Raw genomic sequence first — 25,325 nt, forward strand, 5'->3', positions numbered from 1 at the left:
AAAAGAAGCAGTGTCATTTCCAGATTTCTGTCTAGGCTACCAAAACAAAATATGAGCAGTGTCCATTCTAGGACTCTGAAAATTATATGTAGTAGAAAGGAGTGGCAATGACACTAGGATCAAGATCAATGTCATGGGTCCCAAGATACAGAGTTATCATGATTATGTGATTGTCATCTGCCTACCTTAGAGGAGGGGTATGCAAGCACACCACTTTTAATGACATGCAAAGTGAGTGTGCAAAATGCCATTAGGAAGCAGTACCTGTGAAATTAGATCCTACTCACTAAGGTATTACCATAGGAAGAGATTTTAAATAGCAGTAAGAGGAAGAGAATAAAATAAAAAGCTCCTTAAAGACAGAGATACAAAGAGAAAGCATTCTTATTTTTATGGTGTAATAAAACCTGTTTAAAATATGAAAGGCTCAAATTTTGGCACAAATCAATATATAGTAAAATTCAGTTATTAATATTTAAAAGCACATAAAATGCCTAATCTGATGTATTCATAAGAAATTCTCAAGAAACTTGTTCCATGAAGAGACATTTGTCAATTTAAAAACACATTAAATAAATATGTCCAAAATGTTGAAATAATGCATAGAGAAAATAGCAATAAGAGGGAATACTTTAAATGTCAACTATGTCTAAACACCCTTTCCTACTAAAAAAACCATGGTTCCTTGAGAATATGCCCGACTCCAGAACTAGCAGAGGAAGTACAAGGTGAACGTGGAACACCTTATTGTATCACAAGGTAACATGTCCTCAAAATGATGACGATATATCTAAAGGACTCAAAAAGCCAGTTTGAAAGAGTGACTTGTTGAATCTGTGATAATTTGAGCATCAAATTAATAACAGTAAAAGATTATAACCCATTAATTTAAAAAAAGAATCCCTGAGTCTATTCTGATATAAACAATACACAAGGGGAAGAAGAGAAGCTGTTTTTTATAGCAGAATGCAAACTAATAACTGCTGAAGGTGTGGTAGAGTTAGAAAATCGCCATTTTACAATCATAGTAAGATACTGACATGAATCATTAACAGTTTTAAAACTGCTGAGCGAAAGTTTGATGGGAAACAGGATATTTTCACTCTCAGACTATCTCCCCACAGATTACATATAAATAACAAAGAAAAGCCCAATAACCTTTTAGTGGAGAAACCTGGCAGATACCTCGAAACTTAATGACCCAAGTTAGCTTAACCAACAATGGGACAAACTGACCTCATAGACTTTCTGATATGACACACTGAGAAGGACATATACAACTTCTGTTGTGGTACTACAAAAATATGCATTATCTGAATTTAATCATGAAGAAACAATCAAATGAGTCCAAAATGGTTTATAAAACTAGCCTATTCTCTACAAAAATGTCAGTGCCATGGAAAACAAAGCCTGAAGAACTGTTTCCGACTAAAGGGACTAAAGAGAGATGACAACTAAATGCAATACGTGATTCTAGATTGGATCCAGGATGGGGAAAATGGTTATAAAAGAATTACTAGGAATCAACTGGCAAAGTTTGAAATGTGGATTATATTTTAGAAAACAGTACTGTATCAATGTTAAATTTCCTGAGTTTTGATAATTCTACTATGGTTACTGTCCTTGTTTTTAGGAAATACATACTAAAGAATTTAGGAGTAAGAGAAGATGTATCTGCAACCTACTCTCAAATGGTTCAACAACAACCTATCAATATATTTATATAAGAGAATGATTAAAGCAAATATAGCTAAATGTTAATAACTGATGATTGTAGATAAAGGATATACAGAATATTATTCTTGCAACTTACTGTAAATTTGAAATTTTCTTCAAAATCAAAAGTTAAAAAAACAAAAGGTGATGGACTATTCTAATAATGTAATGAAGGTATAGGAAATTAAAGAATTGTGCTGAATAGCCCAGGATGTATCTTTAAAGTTGCTTCTGAAAATAAATTTCTCTTAATTGCTTATTTACTTGTCCCAGAATAAACTTAAGCTTTCCAGATTTAGGGGAGTGTTTTCTAAAAGCAGTATAGCAAAATGGTAGGAAAAAAGGAGTAGTTATGAATATGGGCTCTGCAGTCAGACTGACTAAATCTGAACTTCAGCCATTCATACGTCCTTAGGCAACTATCCAATCCCACCAATGTTAATGTTACAAATGATAATACCATTGCTAAGATTATGAGAATTAAATGAGATAATGCACCTATAGCACTAAATGATAGGTATTATATAGTAGATTGGTGTCTCAATGTAAAAAATGCCATTCTTATATTTTAAAATAAATTACATGAAAAATAACAGTAAAGAAAATAAATTCTCATCTCTAAATTAAAAAAAAAATGTTTTTGCCATACTAATTTGACAAATATCTTACTAAGTTACTTACTCATCCCCAAAGAGTTGATGGGTATATTCAGGAAAGAAAGTTCTAATGTCATTCTCAAGATCTTCAGGAAAACGAACTGTTTAAAAGAATAAAAAATATAGAGATATTAACGATATTAAAGATGACAGATATTTCCAGTTTAAGAATTTCAGTGTAACTAGGATGCAGCCAACATTTTTCATACTTAAAATGTCACTTTTCCATTATATGATTTACACTGGATTCTCATGAGGAAAACAAACAATGAAAATCAGAATATTACTTTGAGTGCTTCAGCGTCAAAACCCTACTGATTCTAAGAATTAGAAAACTAGGCATGACAGAGGCATCTGATTTAATTTTTACTTTTCTGGTATGTTTATACACAATGCAAAGAGTAAAAGGAAACAAAACCAAAAAAGCACTTTGAGATGAGAAAAGCTACAGTACAAAGGAAACAAAAACAAAGTGCTATAAGAAACATTCTGAGAACAAGAACAATCTGAGTTTGATGAAGCTCATAGCATCACATCATTCTTTATGACTGCAAGATGATGATGTTTATGTTGTTCCTAGATTTCTTCCTTTTCTTTTTTGCTATTAAAAGTAACACTGCAATGACATCCTTAACCGTGCTATACTTTTACAAGTATACATAGAGTAAATTCCTGGCAGTACAAGTGCTGAAAAAAGTACTGAAATATTTTTGCAAATACTGCTTAAGTGCCCTTTAAAATACTGTAAATACACACCAGCAGCTACTTAAACTCCTTTGTTTCTCCCATATCCCTGAGAATACTCTGTACCCTCAACTTTAATTTCTACCAATCCAGAATGGAAATGGGTATCTTGTTATTTTTATTTGCATTTATTATGAGTACTGATATTACTGGACTTCTTCCCAATATAATTTATCTTATGAAGGAAAACTACCAAAAAAACCAAACAAACCCTTAAGCAATTGAAGAATGAAAAGATAACTGCAGATGAAAAGTTTCTAACACTGTCCTTGTAGAGCAGGTCATTCACAGGGTGCCAAAGTTATCAACTAGCAGCTTACTGATTTACAAAAGGAAAGACAATCTTTTCACTGTAGAGATCTGGTGGTCACCATCTTTCCAAGTGATCTCAAACTTAGAATCACTCATTGTGGGACAGACCAACAATATGTGCCTCTTGATTCAATGCAACATAATGCATACAGTATCACCTATGAAGTTTTCTTACTGAAAAATTTTATCCTAGCTCGAATCCAGCTTTATATCTTCCAATTTACAATAGAGAAGGGAACAAATTAAATACCAGCAAAAGGAAACAGACAAATCCAGAATGCAGATTTGTTTAATAATTCTATGTAATGACTTTACTCTGCCTAATAAATCAATGGCATCGGGAGGGAAAAGTTCCATGGGTAGGAGGGACTGTTCTGGATTAAAAGAGATTAAAGAAACACCCAACACAATGCATGATTCTTGAGTGGATTCTGGTTTAAATCTTTTTTTTTTTTTTTTAAGCCACTGAAGACTTTCCAGAACAACCAGGGAAACCAGAAAATTTCATGATACCAAAGAATTACCACTAATTTTCTTAGGTGTAATAACTGTGTTGTGGTTATATATATGCATATTCATATATTAGAACATGTGCTATGAGCAAATTCATGATGTTCAGAAAGCTACTTTCAAATAATTCAGCAAAAATACACACACAATAAAGCATATATGGAAAATGTTAATTGTTAAATCTAGGTATAGGATATACAGGTATAATCCTATTCCCTCAATTTTTCTGTGTTTGCAAATTTTCGTAATGAAAATTGAAAGAAAAAAAGGCCTGGGAAAATACAGCAAAATGCTAAGATTTGAAAAAGCTGAGTGATGGAATCAGAGATATTCATTAGTTGCTTGTAATTTTTGCATGTCTGTAATATTTCATAATAAGAAAATAAAGTAGTCCAATATGTCTAGACTCATTAACCTAAAAATTCCCAACTACTGCATCTTTAATATTTTAAAATGTCTCGAAGTCTCTAGAAATTATTAAAAAATAATTTCAAAAAAAAATTAATTTCAAGCTACTGCTTCTAATATGTATAGCACTTTGGTAATGATGGGTAGAGACATGGATAGAGAAAAAGACAAGTAATGAATAGGAAAAGTGTAAGGTTAGTTATGATAACTATTTCTATAAATTGGATTGGCCTTCTTCCAATACCCACTCCTGTCATCCAAATTAGTGAGGTTTTACTATTTTAGCATGGAATTTAGTCCACAGAAGATAGGAACTAAAAGAAAAAGTAAAGTGATGAATCTTTTAGTTAAAATGAAGTAAAACTCGGACTTCCCTGGTGGTGCAGTGGTTGAGAGTCCGCCTGCCGACGCAGGGGATACGGGTTCGTGCCCCGCTCTGGGAAGATCCCACATGCCGCGGAGTGGCGAGGCCGGTGAGCCATGGCCACTGGGCCTGCACGTCCGGTGCCTGTGCTCCGCAACAGGAGTGGCCACAACAGTGAGAGGCCCGCGTACCGCAAAAACACAAACAAACAAAAAACAAACCAAAAAAAAACCCCAAAATGAAGTAAAACTCAAATAGCTTAAGGCAAATATATACTTAAATATTTATTGGCTTGAGCAGATTTGATTAGATTTTAAATATAAGAATCCAAGAGAAACTCTTTAAAACCACTGCTGTGTAGTTAATAAAGGATTCTTTTACTATCCAATAAGTGAAGTTTTTATATCAGTCCTTATCGTGAAACTTGAAATATGAAAATTTGTTCACTGTATGACCTTTAACCACACTGGGCAGATTTCTAAAAAGTTGCCTAAAAGTTCCTGGCATTACACAGTGAGAAAATACCATGGGTTAAATTTGATAGAGATTAGAATGAAAGTAATCTCCTCAAAAGAGGGTTTTTAAGGTAAAAAGTCCTGGGCCTTAGACAAAAGGAACCAACAATTGGTGCTAGGGGCACAAAGAACGGAGGTTAGTCCTTTTAATAGACAGGACAAATGTGAGTTTTCTATTCTCATTTTAAAAACCCTCAACACTTATACAAATGTAGTAATTACTATGAAAGGGATGAAACCAGATCTCTAAATCTGCCTACTCTGGGCATATCAAATAAACAGAGTTATAAAATATGAGGGCTTCTGTGTCTGGCTGCTTTCACTTAATATGTTGTCACGGTTCATCCATGTTGTAGCATGTGCTAGTAGCTCATTCCCTTCTCATGGCTGAACATTATTCTACTGTACAGAGGTGCCGTATTTTGTTTATACACTCATCAGTTAACGAACATTTGGGACTATTTGAATAATGCTGCTATGAACGTGTGTGCACAAGTTTTTGTGTGAAAAACATTGTTATTGGATATACATTTAAGGAGCAGTCACACACAAAATAATAATATGTTATTAATAATATTATTAGTTGTCACTTGAACATTTACTGTGTGCCAGGCAATTTGTTAAGGATTTTATAAACATTATTGTAGTTAATCCTTGCAAGAGCTGTACAAGGTAGGTAACATTACTACTTCCATTTTACAGATGAATAATGCAAAAAAGAATAATTTGCTCAAGGTTACAAAGTCGGTAATAGTGAGTTTAAGGCTGACTCAATCTGCATATATATATATGTACATGAGAACACATACGAAGTGCTGTTACGTCAGTAAAGCAAGAGAGCAAGCAAGCAAACCAAATATCAAGCAATAGAATGATTAAATAAATTATATAAATGTGAAATGGTTTATATAATCACTAAACATCATGTTACTGAGATATTTGGTGACAGAGAAAAATGTTCACAATGTACCTACAGTTAAGTGAACAGAACATGACACTGTGACCTGAATTTTATAAAAGAGAAATAATATAAGTGAATATATAATTTAAAAAACTAGAAAGAAATATCCCAAATTACAATACTGAAGTAGTTATTCTGGGTGACAGAATTACAGGTTTAATTTTAATTTCTTATATTCTTCAGCACTTTTTAAAATTTCTGCAAAATATACATTATTCCAATAGAGAAACAGACAATATAAAAACTGAAATAATTTAAAATAAGCACTAAAAATTTTCTTTCCAAGAAAAATTATGTCATTCACATCTGTGGAGACAAATGGAAGATCAGGGCCTGGAATACTAAATGGCACCTTATTGCCAACATAGGACCTGCAATGAATTTTCTTTTTGAATATACATCCTATTGTTTCTACTCCTATATATATAGTTCCTGTATTTCCTAGTTCTCCGAATCACTTCTGTAATTTTTGGAGGGACAAAGAAGCATAAAAGAAGATACATTCCATCTCCAGGCTATTGTAAATAGAGCTGCAATGAACATTTTGGTACATGACTCTTTTTGAATTATGGTTTTCTCAGGGTATATGCCCAGTAGTGGGATTGCTGGGTCATATGGTAGTTCTATTTGTAGTTTTTAAAGTGTCCATCATCAGATGAATGGATAAAGAAGATGTGGCACATATATACAATGGAATATTACTCAGCCATGAAAAGAAATGAAATTGAGCTATTTGTAATGAGGTGGATGGACCTAGAGTCTGTCATACAGAGTGAAGTCAGAAAGAGAAAGACAAATACTGTATGCTAACACATATATATGGAATTTAAGAAAAAAAATGTCATGAAGAACCTAGGGGTAAGACAGGAATAAAGACACAGACCTATTAGAGAATGGACTTGAGGATATGGGGAGGGGGAAGGGTAAGCTGTGACAAAGGCAGAGAGTGGCATGGACATATATACACTACCAAATGTAAAATAGATAGCTAGTGGGAAGCAGCCGCATAGCACAGGGAGATCAGCTCGGTGCTTTGTGACCACCTAGAGGGGTGGGATAGGGAGGGTGGGAGGGAGGGAGACCCAAAAGGGAAGAGATATGGGAACATATGTATATGTATAACTGATCCACTTTGTTATAAAGCAGAAACTAACACACCATTGTAAAGCAATTATACTTCAATAAAGATGTAAAAAAAAAAAGATACATTCTACATATGTCTTATTAGCCAAAAACAAAATTAAGAAATCACCAATGCATGTTAATCAATTATTAAAGTTTAATTAAATACTTAGGCGTTTAACATATGTACAACCCACTAACAGGTGCTCATATTGCAGATACAATGGGTTCTAGCTCTCAAGCAGCTTCAGAGATGCCACATATTCCCCACTGTATCTAGTTGTACTCTAGACTATAAGTTTATTCATAACCCTGTGTTCTTTAAATAACTGAAATCTTAAGCGCTCTGGCCAACATATATTTTCCTGAGTATACTAAATTCCAGAGCTATGGCAGAAATAACACATGAGCCTAGAACATCTTGTTCCAGAAAGTAATCAAAAAACGAAGTAATCAAATAATAAGGAGGACATGTAAAAAAGACACAGAAGCCAACTTGATCTGGCCTCCCACTGGTCAAGTCAGGGACAAATTGACCACCAAAATAAATGACAGTAACAGGTTATAATTCATTAAATAAAATAGGAAATAAATGAAAGAATTGAAAGTTTAATGAAAAACTGATAGGATGCAATGAAATCTGCACATCACTTCTGTGATAGTCCTAACAAAGATATACAATCTGAAATAAACGATAAGCAAACATGTGCCAAACCCAAATTGAGGGACATTCTACAAAATAACTGGCCTGTAATCTTCAAAGTGTTAAGGTCAGGAAAGTCAAGAAAAGACTGACAACTGTTCCAGTCTGAAGGAGACAAAAGAGACAGCCTGGAACACTCCTTGAGATATCCTTGAGGTATCTACACGATTCACAGATTCACTTTACTTAGCATCTACTCAAATGTCACCTTAGTTGTAAGACCTGATCACTCTCTATTTTCTCCATAACACATATCACAATGTGTCATGTATTTAATATGTCTGTTTCTCATAATGAAAATGTAAGTTCAGTGAAAAGAGGGACTGTTTGTATACTGCTCTACCTCTAGTGCCGAGATAAGTGCCTGTCACATAGTACACCTAAATAAGTATTTGCTGAATGGTAGTAAACTTAAAACAAAGATCATCTCAGTAGAACTAACAATACACTGTATTTTTATAATTGGTTATATGGTTTTTTAGTAGAATTTAAAAGAGTATACTGGAGAGTAAGGGATAAAGGAAAACAAAACACACACTACATAGGAAAAGAGGAATGAGAAAGTATAAGGAAGCAACAGAAAAAGATGACAAAAGCAACAAACAATAAATGTAACAGAGATAAACTGGTTAGATTAAAAAAATTTTTACAAATCAAATTCAGTATGTTCTCTATAAATGACATGCCTAAAAGGAATGACAGGTTAAAAGTAAATGGAAGGACAAAAAAATGTATAGCCTGTAAAACACAAAACCTGAAAATGCAATCTAAATTGTATTAAGGCAAGAAAAGCATTAAATGGCCTAAGAGGACAATCTCTTCAAAATGATTAAGGTGAATTATTTCAAGCCTTTAAGGAACAAGTATACCTAATGCTTTAAAAACTGCTGAGAGTAGGAATGGTAAAGTGGGAAGGCCATGAGAAATAGTTACAAAGAGTACAAAAGCTGACCTTCACCTTCCCTAAAAAGAAAGCCTTGAGGAGAAAAACACAGACCAAGATCATCTATAAACAATAATGTAAAAATATTTAAAGATAATATAGTCTTCATCAAAACAAAATATCTCGAGGTACTGAAATGCAAGGATGGTTCAAAATCTAAAGATTAAAAAATAAAATTATTTAAATATTATGTTTTACATTGTATATAAGATAGTATAATAAAAATTATTTCCAGGGAAACCAAAATGGCACTCAATAAAGTCTAATATGCATGTTTGAATAAAAACTCTTTGCAAACTGAAAAATACTCTCCAATGTAATAAGCCAGGATCACGTTTAGTGGAGAAATAACAAGAACCATCATCATTAATTTAAGGAAGAGGAATGACGGCTATCATTTTTTAACACTGTTCTGAACGTGCTAGCCAATGCAAATTGAAAAGAGAACAAAGTAAGAGGTATATATAGAAAAGAAAGTGAATTTACTAAAATGTTCAGATGCTATGATTGCATGCTTGAGAAAAACAAAGAAAATCAGCTGAAACCACTCTCCACAACAGTAGAAGAATCCAGTAAGATTATCTGTTTTTAAAATATATTAAAACAACAATGACAACAAAAAATATATTAAAGACAAACAACTCAATGAAAAAATATGCAAAGGATCTGAACAGATACTTCTACAAAGAAGATACACAAGCAGCCAATAAGCACATGTAAATATGCTCAATGTCATCAGTTAGTAGGGAAATGCAAATTAAAACTGCAGTAAGATGTCATTTCACACCTACTAGGATGGCTATATATAAAAAAATAATAAGTGCTGACAAGGATGTGGAAAAAGTGAAACTCATACATTGCTGGTGGGAATGTAAAATGGTGTAGCCACTATGGAATATAATTTGGCAATTCCTCAAAAAGCTAAACATAGAATTATCATATGACCCAGCAATTCTGTTCCTAGCTATATGGCAAAAGAACTGAAAACAAGGACAACAGACAACTGTATCTCGATGTTCACGGCAGCATTATTCACAATTGCCAAAAGGAGGAAACAACCCAAGTGTCCATCAACAGATGAATGAATAAACAAAGTGTGGTATACAACAGAATATTATTCAGCCATTAACAGGAATGAAGTTCTGATACATGTTACAACATGAAACATTTGCTAAGTAAGTTGAAAATGTTATGCTAAGTAAAATAAGCCAGACACAAAAGGACAAATATCCCACTTAAAAAAATATCTAAAATAGGTAAATTCATAGAGATAGAAAGTAGATTAGAGGTTACCAGGGGCTGGAGGGGAAGGTGAATGGGGAATTACTGCTTAACAGGAATATAGAGTTTCTGTTTGGGGTGATAAAAAAGTTTTGGAAACAGACAGTGGTGATGGCTGCACAACACTGTGAAGGTAGTTAATGCTACCTAATTGTATACCTAAACATAATTAAAGTGACATATAGAAAAAAAGATTCACTCTTTCTACAGTAACCTACCCCCAGAGCACTGGACCCGTGTGGGAAAAGTGTGCCTATCAATCCCTCACACACAAAGTGAAAATAGCTTGCTATGGGAGAAGAATCTTGGGATAAACCTTAGTGGAATTACTGGTATGCAGGCAAGAGTTAAAGTTATCCCATGTGTCTAGTACAATGCCTGTCACATGGTAGCTTTCAATAAACATTTCTCCAGAGAAAGTAGAAGGGGAAGGGAAAGAGGGAGATAGGAAGAAAGGTTGTTTTGAGGGAAGCAAATTATTGCTGCTGACTGTAAGGGATTAGACTGACCAAATAACCCAGTCAATTTTAGTTCTGTCAAATATGTATAAAATTTATGTAAACTAGATTTTGATGTGGGAAAAAGATATGTGTTAAGAATTATTTTCCATAGTTCTCCCATACACAATAAAGATAGAAAATATAATGGACGAGGAGATCCCATTTATAATAGCAGTAAAATAGATGAAATACCTTGGAATAAACTTAAGAAATGTATATCATCTGTATATAAAATTTAAAACTCCACAGCTAGACATAAAAAAAGACCTGAATAAATAGAAAGATATTCTTGCTATTAGAAAGGAAGATTCAGCAATGTAAAGATGTTGATTCTCCCCATACTAAACTTAAATTTTAACAGGATCTCAATTTAAAAAAAATCAACCAAACACCTCTTTGGAACCTGATAAAATGTCCACCTAGAAGTAGACATTAGAGAAAACTCAGGAAAACTCCTAAAGAAATGAGTGGGACCCAGTCACACCATATACTAATCACAACATTTACTGTAACAGTATACTAATGGCTCAGGGAAAAAAAAAAAGGCCCCAGAGTAAACCCAAGAATATATATAATATTTTAGTATGATTAAAAAAGAAATTTTAATTGTTGAAGACAACAAATCAGCAGCTAGATAACTGACTAAACCATCTGGAAAAGTATAAAGCTGGATTCCTACCCTATGCCTCATCAAGATAAAGATTCAAAGGTTTCAATTTAAAAAGAAAAAAAATCGACAAATTATTAAAAGAAACAATAAATAAATCTTTTCATAATCTTAGAGTAGGAAGGACCTTTTTATAAGACACAGTGAAAACTCATAAAAGAAAAAGAAATTTCCCTAGATAAAAAATGTTAACTTCTACATAACAAACTCACCAAAACTCAAAACAGGGAAAAAAGTACTTGCAACATATTACCAAAGAAGGGCTGATTCTTTTAGAATATAAAGGATATACTTCTCTTAGGATTAAAAATCAATTTTAATTATCAAATCAAAAAATGGTCAAAAACTGTGGGGGAAAAAAACCTCAGAAAATAATGTGTTGGTAAGGATGTGGAGAAATTGGAATTTTTGTGCACTGTTGGTGGGAATGTAAAATGGAGCAGCAACCACTATGGAAAACAGTATGGAGGTTCCTCAAAGAATTAAAAATATAATTACAATATGATACAGCAATCCCACCTCTGGGTATATATCCAAAAGAATTTGAAGCAGGATCTCGAAGAGATATTTGCACACCCCTATTCACAGCAGCATTATTCGCAATAGCCAAGAGATGGAAGCAACTCAAGCGTCCATCAACGGATGAACAGGTAAACAAAACGTGGTGTAAACATGTAATGGAATATTATTCAGCCTTAAAAGGAAGGAATTCCTGCCACGTGCTACATGGATGAATCTTGAGGATATTATGCTAAGTGAAATAAGCCAGTCACAAGAATACAAATACTACATGCTTCCACTTATATGAGGTATCTAAAGTAGTCAAATTCTAGAAACAGAAAGTAAAAAGGTGTTAGCAAGGGGCTAACAGGAGGGGGAAAACAGGGATACAGAGTTTCAATTTTGCAAGATGAGAAGGTTCTGGAGATCAGCTGCACAATAATGTGAGTATAAATGCTAAACACTACAGAACTCTACACTTAAAAATGGTAAAAAATAGTAAATTTTAAGTTATGTGTTTTTCACTACAATTGCAAATTAAAACAAGAAGCTATTTTTCACCCATCACAGGGGCAGGGTGTTCTGCTTTGTTTTTTTTAATGATAATATGCAACACTGACCAGGGTAATAAGTAAAAAGGCAATCTCAAATTCTGGTGTAAGCACAGGTACTTTTTTGGAAGGCAATTTAGCAACGGCTACTAAAGTAGAATATGTTTGTAACCCTTTGACCTAGCACAGTGGTTCTTAAACAGAGACAATTTTACACACAACCCTCAGGAGATGTGACAACGTCAGAAGACCTTTTTTTTTTTTTTTTGCAGTACGCGGGCTTCTCACTGTTGTGGCCTCTCCCGTTGCGGAGCACAGGCTCCGGACACGCAGGCCCAGCGGCCATGGCTCACAGGCCCAGCTGCTCCGCGGCATGTGGGATCTTCCCGGACCGGGGCACGAACCCGTGTCCCCTGTATCGGTAGGCAGACTCTCAACCACTGCGCCACCAGGGAAGCCCCAGAAGACATTTTTGATTGTCACAACTGAAGGAGAATGTTACTGGCATCTAGTTAATAGACAAGGAATGCTGCTAAACATCCTACAAAGTACAGAATAACAAAGAATTATCTAACCCAAAATGTCAATAGTGCTGAAGCTGAAAAACTCTGATCCAGCATTTCAATTTCTAGCCACACACTCTACAGATCACTCACACAAGTGGGTACATACATATGCAACGATATTTACTGGAGAATTACTTTTAATAGCAAAAGAGGAGAAGCACATCTCCCAACAGAGAATACTTAAATAAGTTATGATACAGTCGTACTATACTACATAATTTAAAAGAATGAGGTAGATCTATATATAGTTACAAGGAATGATATTCAAGATACTATTAAGCTAAATAACAAAACAGCCTTACAACAGTATCCTGGTTTTAGAAAATTAATGTATGTACAAGAAAAAAAAACTTAGATCAGTATTATCTTAATTTTAGTGAGGCATCAGGGCACCATTATCTCTCACTTTCTTTATATTTCTGTTATGTTTGTACTGTTTTAAATAATAATAGCTAACATTTATTGTGAATTTCTAAATCAAATTGTTTAAGCACTTTACTTGTATTTAACCTCATATGTAATCTTTACAACCACTATACAGTAAGTAATATTAACTCCATTTTAAAGATGAGAAACCTAAGGAATGGAAAGTGATGGAACCAGAATTCATGAGCTTATAATTATTTCTTAAATAGCTTTATTGAGTTATAATTTACATCCCATAAACTCAACTGCTTTAAGTGCTTTAAGTGTTGTAGCATGTATCAGACCTTCATCCTTTTTATCGTCAAATAGTATTCCACCACATGGATATACCACACTTTGTTTAACCGCTTACCAGCTGATTGATATCTGGGCTACTTATTTTGGCTATTGTGAATGATGCTGCTGTGAACATTCATGTACAAGTTTTTGTATGGACAAACATTTTCATTTCTCTTGGGTAGATACCTAGGAGTTGAACTGTTGAGTCATATGGCAAATATATATGTTTAACTTTTTAAGAACCTGCCAAACTGTTTTCCAAAGTAATTGCCTCATTTTATGTTCCCATCAGTAACATATGCAAGTTCCCCACATTCTCCCCAACACTTATTTTCTATTATTTTTATAAGCAAATAAGTAAAAGTAAATACTTTTAAGAGGCTGAGACCACTTATACCTGTCACTTTTTGCCACACTGAACTTTCTATATGTAAACTCTGCCTTCTCTCAAACACCTACCCACACCATGACATAAACCAAGACTTAATAAAATCTGAATGTGTTCAATAAGTGTAGAAAACTAAACATTAAATTGCAAAAACAATACAATAACTATACAAATGTCTGCAATAAACTGCTCTTACATAAAATTCTACTTCAAATTTAAAAAGAAAGATTATATATACACACACAGTACACACGTAATACTACTTAGAAAAGGCATACATACCTAATTTTAGTTCAATTGCTGTGTTGGTGTTACATTTGTATTCTGCCAGTTTCTTCTCAACTGCACTCTTGTATTCAACCAAAAATTTCTCCATAGCACCAAATCCTAAGAAAAAAGGTTTTTAAAAAGTCTAGGTGGAAGTGGTTTAATTAGTCAAACCTACAAATAGAGTTCTTATTAGAACTGGAATAAAGGTAAGACTTACAACATGCTAACAGATCACAGATCTCCATATACTCCTACATAAATGTACTGAGTATGACTATCTCATCATAAAACAGAAAAAAAATTACTTTTGAGATAGAGGCTTGTGAATTAGACCTGCTTTACATAAATGAGTAAAGCTGATAATTAAAATGACAGACTATTGACATTTCTGAATATTTAATATTAATATAAATTACCTGCTAGGATTTATACCTAAGTAGCCTTTTTAAAAGAAATATAAAAAGGATGCTACTGCTCCGCTAAGAATCAAGGTGAGAATGTCCTTTGATAATTACAGGATAGCATTTTATTTCTAATACTGAAAAAATTCTACCCAGAGTACTTCCAGATCAACTATTAAAAAAACCAACAACAGAAGGCAGGCATACAGGGAACCTACCTCAACATAATAAAGGCCATATATGACAAACCCACAGCCAACATCGTTTTCAATGGTGAAAAACTGAAACCATTTCCTCTAAGATCAGGAACAAGACAAGGTTGCCCACTCTCACCACTATTATCCAACATAGTTTTGGAAGTTTTAGCCAAGGCAATCAGAGAAGAAAAATAAATAAAAGGAATCCAAAGCAGAAAAGAAGAAATAAAACTGTCACTGTTTGCAGATGATACGATACTATACATAGAGAATCTTAAAGCTGCTACCAGGAAACTCTAATCAATGAATCTGATAAAACAGCAGGATACAAAATTAATGCAGAGAAATCTCTTGCATTCTTATACACTAATGACGAAAAATCTGAAAGAGAAATTAAGGAAACACTTCCATTTACCACTGCAACAAAAAGAATAAAATACCTAGGAATAAACCTACCTAAAGAGACAAAAGACCTGTATGCAGAAAACTATAGGACACTGATGAAGAAATTAAAGACGATACAAACAGATGGAGAGATATACCATGTTCTTGGATTGGAAGAATCAACATTGTGAAAACAACTATACTACCCAAAGCAATCTACAGATCCAGTGTAATCCCTATCAAACTACCAACAGCATTTTTCACAGAATCAGAACAAAAAATTTCACAATTTGTATGGAAACACAAAAGACCCTCAATAGCCAACACAATCTTTAGAAAGAAAAATGGAGCTGGAGGAATCAGACTCCCTGACTTCAGACTATATTACAAAACTACAGTAATCAAGACAGTATAGTACTGACACAAAAAACAGAAATATAGATCAGTGGAACAGGAAAGAAAGCCCAGAGATAAACCCATGCACATATGGTCACCTTATCTTTGATAAAGGAGGCAAAAATATACAATGGAGAAAAGACAGCCTCTTCAACAAGTGGTGCTGGGAAAACTGGACAGCTACATGTAAAAGAATGAAATTAGAACATTTCCTAACACCATACACAAAAGTAAACTCAAAATGGATTAAAGACCTAAATGTAAGGCCAGACACTATAAAACTCTTAGAGGAAAACATAGGCAGAACACTCTATGACATAAATCACAGCAAGATCCTTTTTGACCCACCTCCTAGAAAAATGGAAATAAAAACAAAAATAAACAAATGGGACCTAATGAAACTTAAAAGCTTTTGCACCACAAAGGAAATCATACACAAGACAAAAAGACAACCCTCAGAGTGTGAGAAAATATTTGCAAATGAAGCAACTGAGAAAGGATTAATCTCCCAAATATACAAGCAGCTCATGAATCTTAATATCAAAAAAACAAACAACCGAATACAAAAATGGGCATAAGACCTAAATAGACATTTCTCCAAATAAGACATACAGGTTGCCAACAAACACGTGAAAGGTTGCTCAACATCACTAATCATTAGAGAAATGGAAATCAAAACCACAAGGAGGTATCACCTCACACCAGTCAGAATGGCCATCATCAAAATATCTACAAACAATAAATGCTGGAGAGGGTGTCGGGAAAAGAGAACCCTCTTGCACTGTTGGTGGAATGTAAACTGATACAGCCACTATGGAGAACAGTATGGAGGTTCCTTAAAAAAACTAAAAATAGAACTACCATATGACCCAGCAATCCCACTACTGGGCATATACCCTGAGAAAATCATAATTCAAAAAGAGACATGTACCACTATGTTCACTGCAGCACTATTTACAATAGCCAGGACATGGAAGCAACCTAAACGTCCATTGACAGATGAATGGATAAAGAACATGTGGCACATATATACAATGGAATATTACTCAGCCATAAAGAGAAACAAAATTGAGTTATTTGTAGTGAGGTGGATGGACCTAGAGTAAGTCAGAAAGAGAAAAACAAATACCGTATGCTAACACATATATATGGAATCTAGAAAACTGGTACTGATGGACCTAGTGGAAGGGCAGGAATAAAGATGCAGACGTAGAGAATGGACTTGAGAATGTGGGGTGGGGGAAGGGTAAGCTGGGATGAAGTGAGAGAGTAGCAATGACATATATACACTACCAAATGTAAAACAGATAGCTAGTGGGAAGCAGCTGCATAGCACACGGAGATCAGCTTGGTGCTTTGTGACCACTTAGAGGGGTGGGATACGGAGGGTAGGAGGGAGGTGCAAGAGGGAAGGGATATGGGGATATATGTATACATATAGCTGATTCACTTTGTTATACAGCAGAAACTAACACAACATTGTAAAGCAATTATACTCCAATAAAGATGTTAAAAAAAACTAATAATGCATAGAAAGATTATCTCAGGAAGGATACACAAGAAACTAGTAACCACTGTTACTTCTAGGATAAAGAGAAGGAAAGGGGACAGGGTTAGGAAAGAAAATTTTCACTGTATTAGCAAAATTTTTGTAACCATGTGCATGCAGTCATAGGCTACTGGAATAACAAAATGGTTTTAGTACAACGTGGCTACCCATCAATGTATATAATAATTAACAATGGAAGAAACCATTATGAAGAGAAACTTTCAAGCAAAGATGACAATAAATCTCCTGACAAAATGATCATAAAAATTAGGAAAAATTCAGGGAAAAAAGGTCATGAGCAGAAATGAAAAATGGGGTACAATGACATGCTGCAAACTTCAGTAAGCGGTTAAAACACACATATACAGAATGTGGGGAACACTTGAAGCAGTATAGTTTAATGGTTTGGAGTCAGAACTGCTGGATTCAAATCCAGGCTTCACTATTTACTTACTAGATCTGTGAACTAGAGCACATTACTTGGTTTCTCTGACCCTACTGGATAAAAATGGTATAATAGAACCCATCTCAAACATCATCTATAAAAGTGAGATAATAAAACCCACCTCAAGGCATTTATGTACAATCTAAGCAACAAATCATACATTAGTTTAATCCCCACAATTCTATAAGACAAGTAGATACTTTATCAGCCCTATTTCATATTCAAAAGCTCAGTTAGAAAGAGGTTTGGTTGGGCTTCCCTGGTGATGCAGTGGTTAAGGATCCGCCTGCCAATGCAGGGGACAAGGGTTCAACCCCTGGTCCGGGAAGATCCCACATGCCGCGGAGCAACTAAGCCCGTGTGCCACAACTACTGAGCCTGTGCTCTAGAGCCCGCAAACCACAACTACTGGGCCCACATGCCACAACTACTGAAGCCCGCGCACCTCAGAGCCCATGCTCCGCAACAAGAGAAGCCACCACAATGAGAAACCCACACACCGCAATGAAGAGCAGCCCCTCCACTAGCCGCAACTAGAGAAAGCCCACACACAGCAACGAAGACCCAACGCAGCCAAAAATAAATAAATAAATTAAAATTTAAAAAAGAAAGAGGTTTTACTCCTTAAAGGGCACCCGATTACTAAACGGTGGGACTGAGATTCGAATTTAGGTGTAATTCTTATAACACTACACCCTGTGCAATATACGTGTCCCCCCTCTTTTATAGTACCAGTGTACCCCCAAATCCGACAGTCTCTATTTGGTAGAAGAGCCTTTCCTTAAACACCTGTAGAGCTCATGCTATAGCCTATGTATCCAGCACATCCATAAAAGTGTACTGAGACTACTATAAAGGCAATGGGGAAAGATAAAAGAAAAAGAAACTGTCCATTACTTCAAAAGATATGTAAATGGATTAAAAAAAGCATATACTCAACCCAAAACAATCTTTATAAACGTACAGAATAATGGCAATTATTAGTTATTAAATGTTGTGAACTGAAGAGACTCAATAAAGAAGAGGTGGATAGAATAAACACAAGAAAATTAAAATAGACACCCCCTAAAAGAGAAGGGGTGTCTCTCTCTCAAAGGAAATCTAAATAGATCTTAGTAATACTAAAGTGTGAGGCATTAAGGAGACTATTACGGAGTCAATCAAGATTCAAATGAGAGCCCTAGTGCAGGGCAAGACAGCAATGCGCTAGCTCAGAAGTTGACTGTAGTGGAAGGCGAAGAGAGACCTGGAAGAGAAGAGTCTGAGCATTAAAATCAGCTGGCGGGAACAGAACCAGACTAGTGGATGAGGCAGCAGTCGGTAAAGGGAACGAGAAGAAAAACAGGCGTCCAAGCACCTGGCACCTTACAAGCCCAAATCACGACGCTTTCTCCTGGCCTCTTCGGCCCTCCTAAGGGCCGAGTTCCCCGCAGAAGGTGCGGAACCCCGAGCCGTTGGGGGCGGGGGCACGAACCTCGGCGGACAAGGAGCTGAGCTGAGAGTTCCGCGTTTCCAGGCTGAAACAGGCCTTCTAGAAACCAGGCTGCAGCCCGAAAGTTCCAGGCGGGCACTGTCACCACCGTCTCGGCGTTCTTTCCCAAACCTGCCCGCCCCCTCCCCTTGGTAAACTTTTCCCGGGAACTTACCCGCCATTTCCGAGCTGCGAGCACCCGCGGCCGAGGAAGGACGAATCAACCCGCGCGCTCCCTAGCCGGAAGTGAGCACACTTTCTGACGCATTTCCCCCGCCCACCCCTGGCCTGGTGCTGGCCAATGAGAGGAGGGGGTTCGAGGCGCGGGGTGGTGGAAGCGCCTCGAGAGGCGGGGCTAACACGGCAGGGAAGGCTCGGACGGTTGCCTAGCCACGGCCAGCGCAGTCAGCCTCTTTGAGGCTTGAATTGGAGGAGGAGGCCGCAAAGGGATATTCTCTGTTGTGATGCTCGCTGGCTCGAGGAGAGTTTCTTTGGGGGTGATTTGCATAATATACATACCTCTGGCAGTTTTCTGTTCCCCCTTAACGATGTTTTGGAGACTGTTAGAAAAACTTTTCCCTTGGCCTGGACAGTAGATCCAAACACCTGAGCCCTAGTTTTACAGGTAAAATATAGGGATTGAGTTCTAGTTGCCAGAGGAATTTTCCCATATTTATTTGTTTCTATTTTTGCGGTAAATAGTTGTTTAACATCGTTTTTCTTTTATGTTTTTTTAACAGTATGTATACGGTGTGATATCTTAGGCACTCGGGTTTCGCATTTTAAGGTTATGAGGCAACAATTTAGTGTAAGGAAATTGCTACCTAGTAATAATTTAGGTGACCAGAACTGTTCTGGTTCTACATCTCTCAAGTCCTCGTGGCGTAACCACGTCACAGGATGCTACCTGATTTGGGCCATAGGGCTTGTTAGTGTTTAGTAGCTGCTGAAACTGTTTGTCCCAGAGGATAAGCCACTGTTTAGGTATCCACAAATACACCCATGATGTCTGTACACTAGAATGCCTTGTCTCAACAAATGTTGGTTAATAGGTTTTACAATGATGATACGAGAGCTAAAATGGACCCTTGAGATGATAATCTAGAACTAACACACTTCCTCGTTTTAGAGATGCGGAAGCTAAAGCCCAGAAAAGAGAAATTACCCAAATTCACACTCAGTGTACAGCCTACACAAGAGCCCAGTTCTCCAGATACTCAGCTCAGTATTTGACTACATGGAGATGGCCCTCCTGAAGATAAAGATCAGAAAAGGTACTGAGAATGCTCAGATCCTTTTTCTTTAAGCTTTATTGAAACATAAGAAATTACGATCATAATGTTAAGAAGAAAACTGAAATCGTTGTCACTAATGACATTATAGATCAAAAATGGAAAACAATCTTTTTATATAATTGTTCTTTCAAAATGGCAAGATTCAGCATTTCTTTCCAAAACCACCTTACCTGTAGATTGGCCAATAGCTGACCGGCAATTATGATCCTTAAAATAAGAAATCAAGAGGAATTTGTCCTAAATGCCGCAAATCTGAAACAGATTTTATGACTTTATGTGACTTTACGGTTGGTTGTAGGGAATATGTTGAAACATATATGATAATATGAATAAGAAATAAGATGAATATGAATAAGAAATACGATGAAACCTATATATGACTAATATTTCATATGATCTGCTTGCAGAATTGAGGTTACAGTTTTAAATTGACTTTGTCTTAGAACCCTTCACACATATTTATTAAAAATGTCACAGAATACATGTTTAGCTAGTTTATCTAAAACCTAAATGAATGACTTCTTTCAGAAAGGTAAAAATAAAATTACCAAAAAGGAAAAAATATTTTTGTAGGGTTTTCCCACTCTTTTCAATTTATATTTTACCTTATTCTAAAGGGGATTTAGGAAGTGAATGTTACCACCATAGAATACAATTTCTACACAAGGAATCTGCTGTCCTCATGTATAGGAAGGAGGCAGCATAGTGGTGTGGAAAATTCAGTGCCCTACTAGTCTCAGTTCTACTACTTCGTGATTGTGTGACCTTGTTTCATCTATTAAGTGGAGATAAAAACCTTCCCAGTCATTACATTGAGTTGTTGTGAAAATCAAATGGAAAAATTTAGGAGAGAGCTTTGTAAATTGTAAAATTCTATATTAATATGAGGTGGTATTAGTATGATACCATTCATTCTAGAATAGGAAATTTGGAAAAGGCATTTTTCTCCATAGAAAAAGGCCATATTACACTGTTAGGAATGAACTAGCAACCTTATGTTTGGTACAGGTTCAACTGCATATGGACTAGTAAATTTTGCCATCATGTCTTGAAACCTCCGGAAGGGATTTTTTTTTTTTTAAAAAAACATGGTATTAAAAAGATGGTTATCAGAAAGTGGATGTAGGAAATTTGAGATCCAAAAGAAAAATGCAGGTACTTGATGTGTCTTTAATTCAAAATACATACGTCTCTACAGACAAATAAGAATAGCTAGTTAACTCATTTGTTTAGCTCATAGTGCAAATGGTGGGGGTGTGGTGTATGAGTTTCTGTTCCCAGAACAATTATCCAGAATCCCCTATCCAGCTAGATGACTTTCATATAGGATAAAAGAAAGAAAATAAAAATAGGCCAGCTCATATTGAAAACTACTGTTAGAGGAAGGTATGTATATTATTAAGATGCACAGCACCAACAGTTTGCAAATTCCATATTTCAATTCTCATACACTACCCATAGGTGTGTAAACTAGTACTTTTTGAGAAGCAATTTAGCAATTTAAAAAATTTAACATGTTTCTATTTGTACATCCTTTGAGGTAGTAGTTCCACTTAGAAGTATTTGTCCTACAAAACTATTTGCACAAGAATGCAAAGATAAATGATCAAAGATGTTCAAGGCAGCATTAATTTTACTGGCACATTGGAAATAGCCTAAACATTCATCAAAATGGGCTGGCTAATATGTACTGACTTGGGAAAATACTATATAATAGGTTAAAAAATAAGTTAACAACATTATAATGTTATTTTACTTGTATAAAAAAAGTGTATTTTGATATAAACATAGAAAACATCCGGAAGCATAACCAGCTAGTTTAACTGTGGCTCCTTCTAGGAGAGGGAATTTGGAGATGGGGATTAATCAGAGATTTAAAAAAAAATGCTCTTTGCTTCTTTTAATGAGGATGTATTGGTTTCTTTCATAACTAGAAACTTATCAATCTTTTGGAAGTTTTTAGACATGGTGGCTAACTCTACACTCTACATTCTATAAATTGTGATACATAGAATTAAAGAGAAGCAGCTTAACTGGTACAAGGAACAGTTAATTGAAAATTAATATTTCTAGTTTTGCATTCTGTCATTATTTACAAGCAAAGACTGGTCAAAATGAGGGAAGAGGACTATAATTGCTTATCCTTATTTACAAAATGACCACCCAGTGATGCCCGCTTTACTTTTTGAAACTATAGTTTGTAAAAATGGCTTTAATTATGTATGTCTACTTAGGGTGACTAACACAATAATGCCTATGATATTTCACATTTCATAGTTAAAAATTACTTCAAATATTAATTCTTTTTTCCATTCTAGCCAACAGAAAAATGACCATTGTTCCTCTGTTTTAAACTTTTTTTTGCTGTTGTTTTGTGTTGTTTTTCAATGTAGAAGAGCTTCAGGATAGGAGGAGGGTGAAGAAAACTTTATCAAAGCTACTTTGATATTAAATAAATAAGACTAAAACGTGGTGAAAATTATGACTAGAAATATTTTAAACTGATATATTGTTTCAGTCATTCTGTCTTTCTTTTTTTTGATTGTAGTAAAAAAATACATAACATAAAATTGACCATCTTAATCATTTTTTTAAAAAAATAAATTTATTTATTTATCTTTAATTTTGGCTGCATTGGGTCTTCGTTGCTGAGTGCAGGTTTTCTCTAGTTGCAGCGAGTAGGGGCTACTCTTCTTTGCGGAGCACGGGCTCTAGGTGTGTGGGCTTTTTTAGTTGTGGCATGTGGGCTCAGTAGCTGTGGCCCGTGGGCTGTAGAGCGCAGGCTCCATAGCTGTGGCGCCCGGGCTTATTTGCTCTGCAGCATGTGGGATCTTCCCGGACCAGGGCTCGAACCCACATCCCCTGCATTGGCAGGTGGATTCTTAACCACTGTGCCACCAGGGAAGTCCCATCTTAATCATTTTTAAGCATACAGTTCAGTAGCATTAAGTATATTCACATTGTTGTGAAAGCTGTCGTTCTAATGGGTTGGTTTTCAGGCACCCCCTTGGTAACCTGTTTACCCATATCGCTATGCAGAACAAGACTCTTAACTTCCTATGATCTGGACACACAAAGTGAAGAGCTTTTATGCCTGCTGTACAGTGCTGTTAAGTATTTAGTTCATAAACCTCTCCCTTAAAAGAATTATAAAAAAATAAAATAGCTTTATGGTAGTGTTTCTTCTAAATTTTTTTACAAATCAGAATTTTGAGGGAATATATATAGTTGTTAACAAGCTAAACCAACCAATCACTGTGCAAATTAGTAAAAGAATTCTTTCTGAAAATTTTGCTAGAAGGAATCCAGAATTTAATGATCTAAGAGAAGGAAACTGTCATGCTAACCGGCATCATATAATACAAAGAGAACCTGCTTCATCAGGTAAGAAGGGTGTGTTGGTAGGGTTAGGATGCGTTTAAAGAATAAAAGGTTTACTTTTACATATCTTTATAAAGTTAAATTTTGTTGTATATGAGGCAGTTTATGTTACTATAGGTATGGTGTTATTTTTTAATAGATTTTAAGAGCAACTAAGGTACTTTGAATAATACAGAATCAGGAATTTTAGAGCAAAGTGATTTTAGAAATCAGGTAATCTAGTCATTGTCATGTTTATTTGGTATACATATGCATAAAAACTTTTGCTGATATCTCCTCTTCTATATATCAATATATTTCTACTACTGTTAATTCCTATATTAAATATTACTATTATTAACTTTTTTTACTAATTAATTTATTTATTTTTGGCTGCATTGGGTCTTCGTTGCAGTCCTTGTCTTGCAGTCTCTTGACAAAGTTGGTGTAGGGGTCGTCTAGAGTCTCCTTGCTCTCCTCCAGGATGATGTTCTTCTTGTCCTCGGTCAGGCAGAAGAGCACCGCCTTCTTGCACTTCTTCTCCTCCTCTGGTGTCGACGACTTATGCACCTTCATGTCATTGAACGCTTTGATGGCCCCATCAGACACAGCCACACCAGAGACCATGTTTCTGGAAGAGAAAAGGAGAGAGCAAGGAGAGCCAGAAAAGACAAGAGCTGCTACTGCAGCATTTTTAAGCATGGGTCATGAAATCAATTCAGAATGTTGAAAACAGAATTAGAAAATAAAAAATAGAATAGTACAGAATAGCAAATACCAGAGTATGTTGCATGTAAAAAAGTTCAATATTGCTTCATGAAGTTTTTACTTCAGTGTGTACTGGGGTTGTGATAAAAAATGTATTTTTTACTATTTAGGTCTGGGGCAATAAAGTTTGAAAGCCACCAGTGGAAAAGACAATGTGATTTATCACAATGTGATAAATATGATGGGGAGGTCTATGATGGGTGAAAAAGGGGGCTTAAGGATTGTTTTCTGGAGGAAGAGATTCTTGATCTGTATCTTAAAGGATAGGCCAATTGTAATAAATGTGGAGTAAAATATCTCCAGTAAAGGAAATAGCATAAAAGCTCAAAAATCTTTGTGACTAAAGGAACAAGTATAGTAGTAAGATATAAGTAAGAGGAAGGGGCTGGATCAGGAAGCTTCTATTCTTCGTCAAACTGAGAAGCTTGGATTTTATATTGAAGTCGCTAGAGAGCCACTGAAGGATGGGGAAGTGACAAAATTTAGTATCTGTTTTATATCGAGCAGTTGACAGCACTGCGGAGAATGGATTTGAGGATAGTGACAGGAGGCAGAAAGTGGAGAACTGGAGGCATGGGAAAGCAATTAGGAGGCATAATGAAGGCCATTATAATCAAAAGAAGAGATTTTAAAAAGCCTGAAGAGGATGGAAAACACAGGACTGGGTAGCTATTTG

General features: G+C 35.4%; 1 protein-coding gene across 2 annotated transcripts in view; it reads right to left on the reverse strand.

Moving 5' to 3' along the window:
• The window catches only part of HAT1 (histone acetyltransferase 1), a 51,189-nt gene extending 31,693 nt beyond the window's left edge, over positions 1–19,496 (reverse strand). Inside the window, exons 1-3 of one of the 2 annotated variants that reach the window (XM_027128268.1) lie at positions 19,402–19,496; positions 14,396–14,500; positions 2,398–2,473 (exon numbers count right to left, since the gene is read on the reverse strand). In XM_027128268.1, coding sequence (XP_026984069.1) covers positions 2,398–2,473; positions 14,396–14,500; positions 19,402–19,408 — 188 coding nt within the window. In that variant the 5' untranslated portion in view covers positions 19,409–19,496. Of the gene's footprint in view, positions 1–2,397; positions 2,474–14,395; positions 14,501–19,229; positions 19,346–19,401 lie in introns of those variants that run through there. The other variant, XM_027128272.1, reaches the window with a different exon arrangement.
• Positions 19,497–25,325: the final 5,829 nt, after the last annotated feature.

This window comes from Aethalodelphis obliquidens, unplaced genomic scaffold (genome assembly GCF_003676395.1).
Source record: "Aethalodelphis obliquidens isolate GAN/ISIS:26980383/991018 unplaced genomic scaffold, ASM367639v1 scaffold2, whole genome shotgun sequence".
NCBI lineage: Eukaryota > Metazoa > Chordata > Mammalia > Artiodactyla > Delphinidae > Aethalodelphis > Aethalodelphis obliquidens.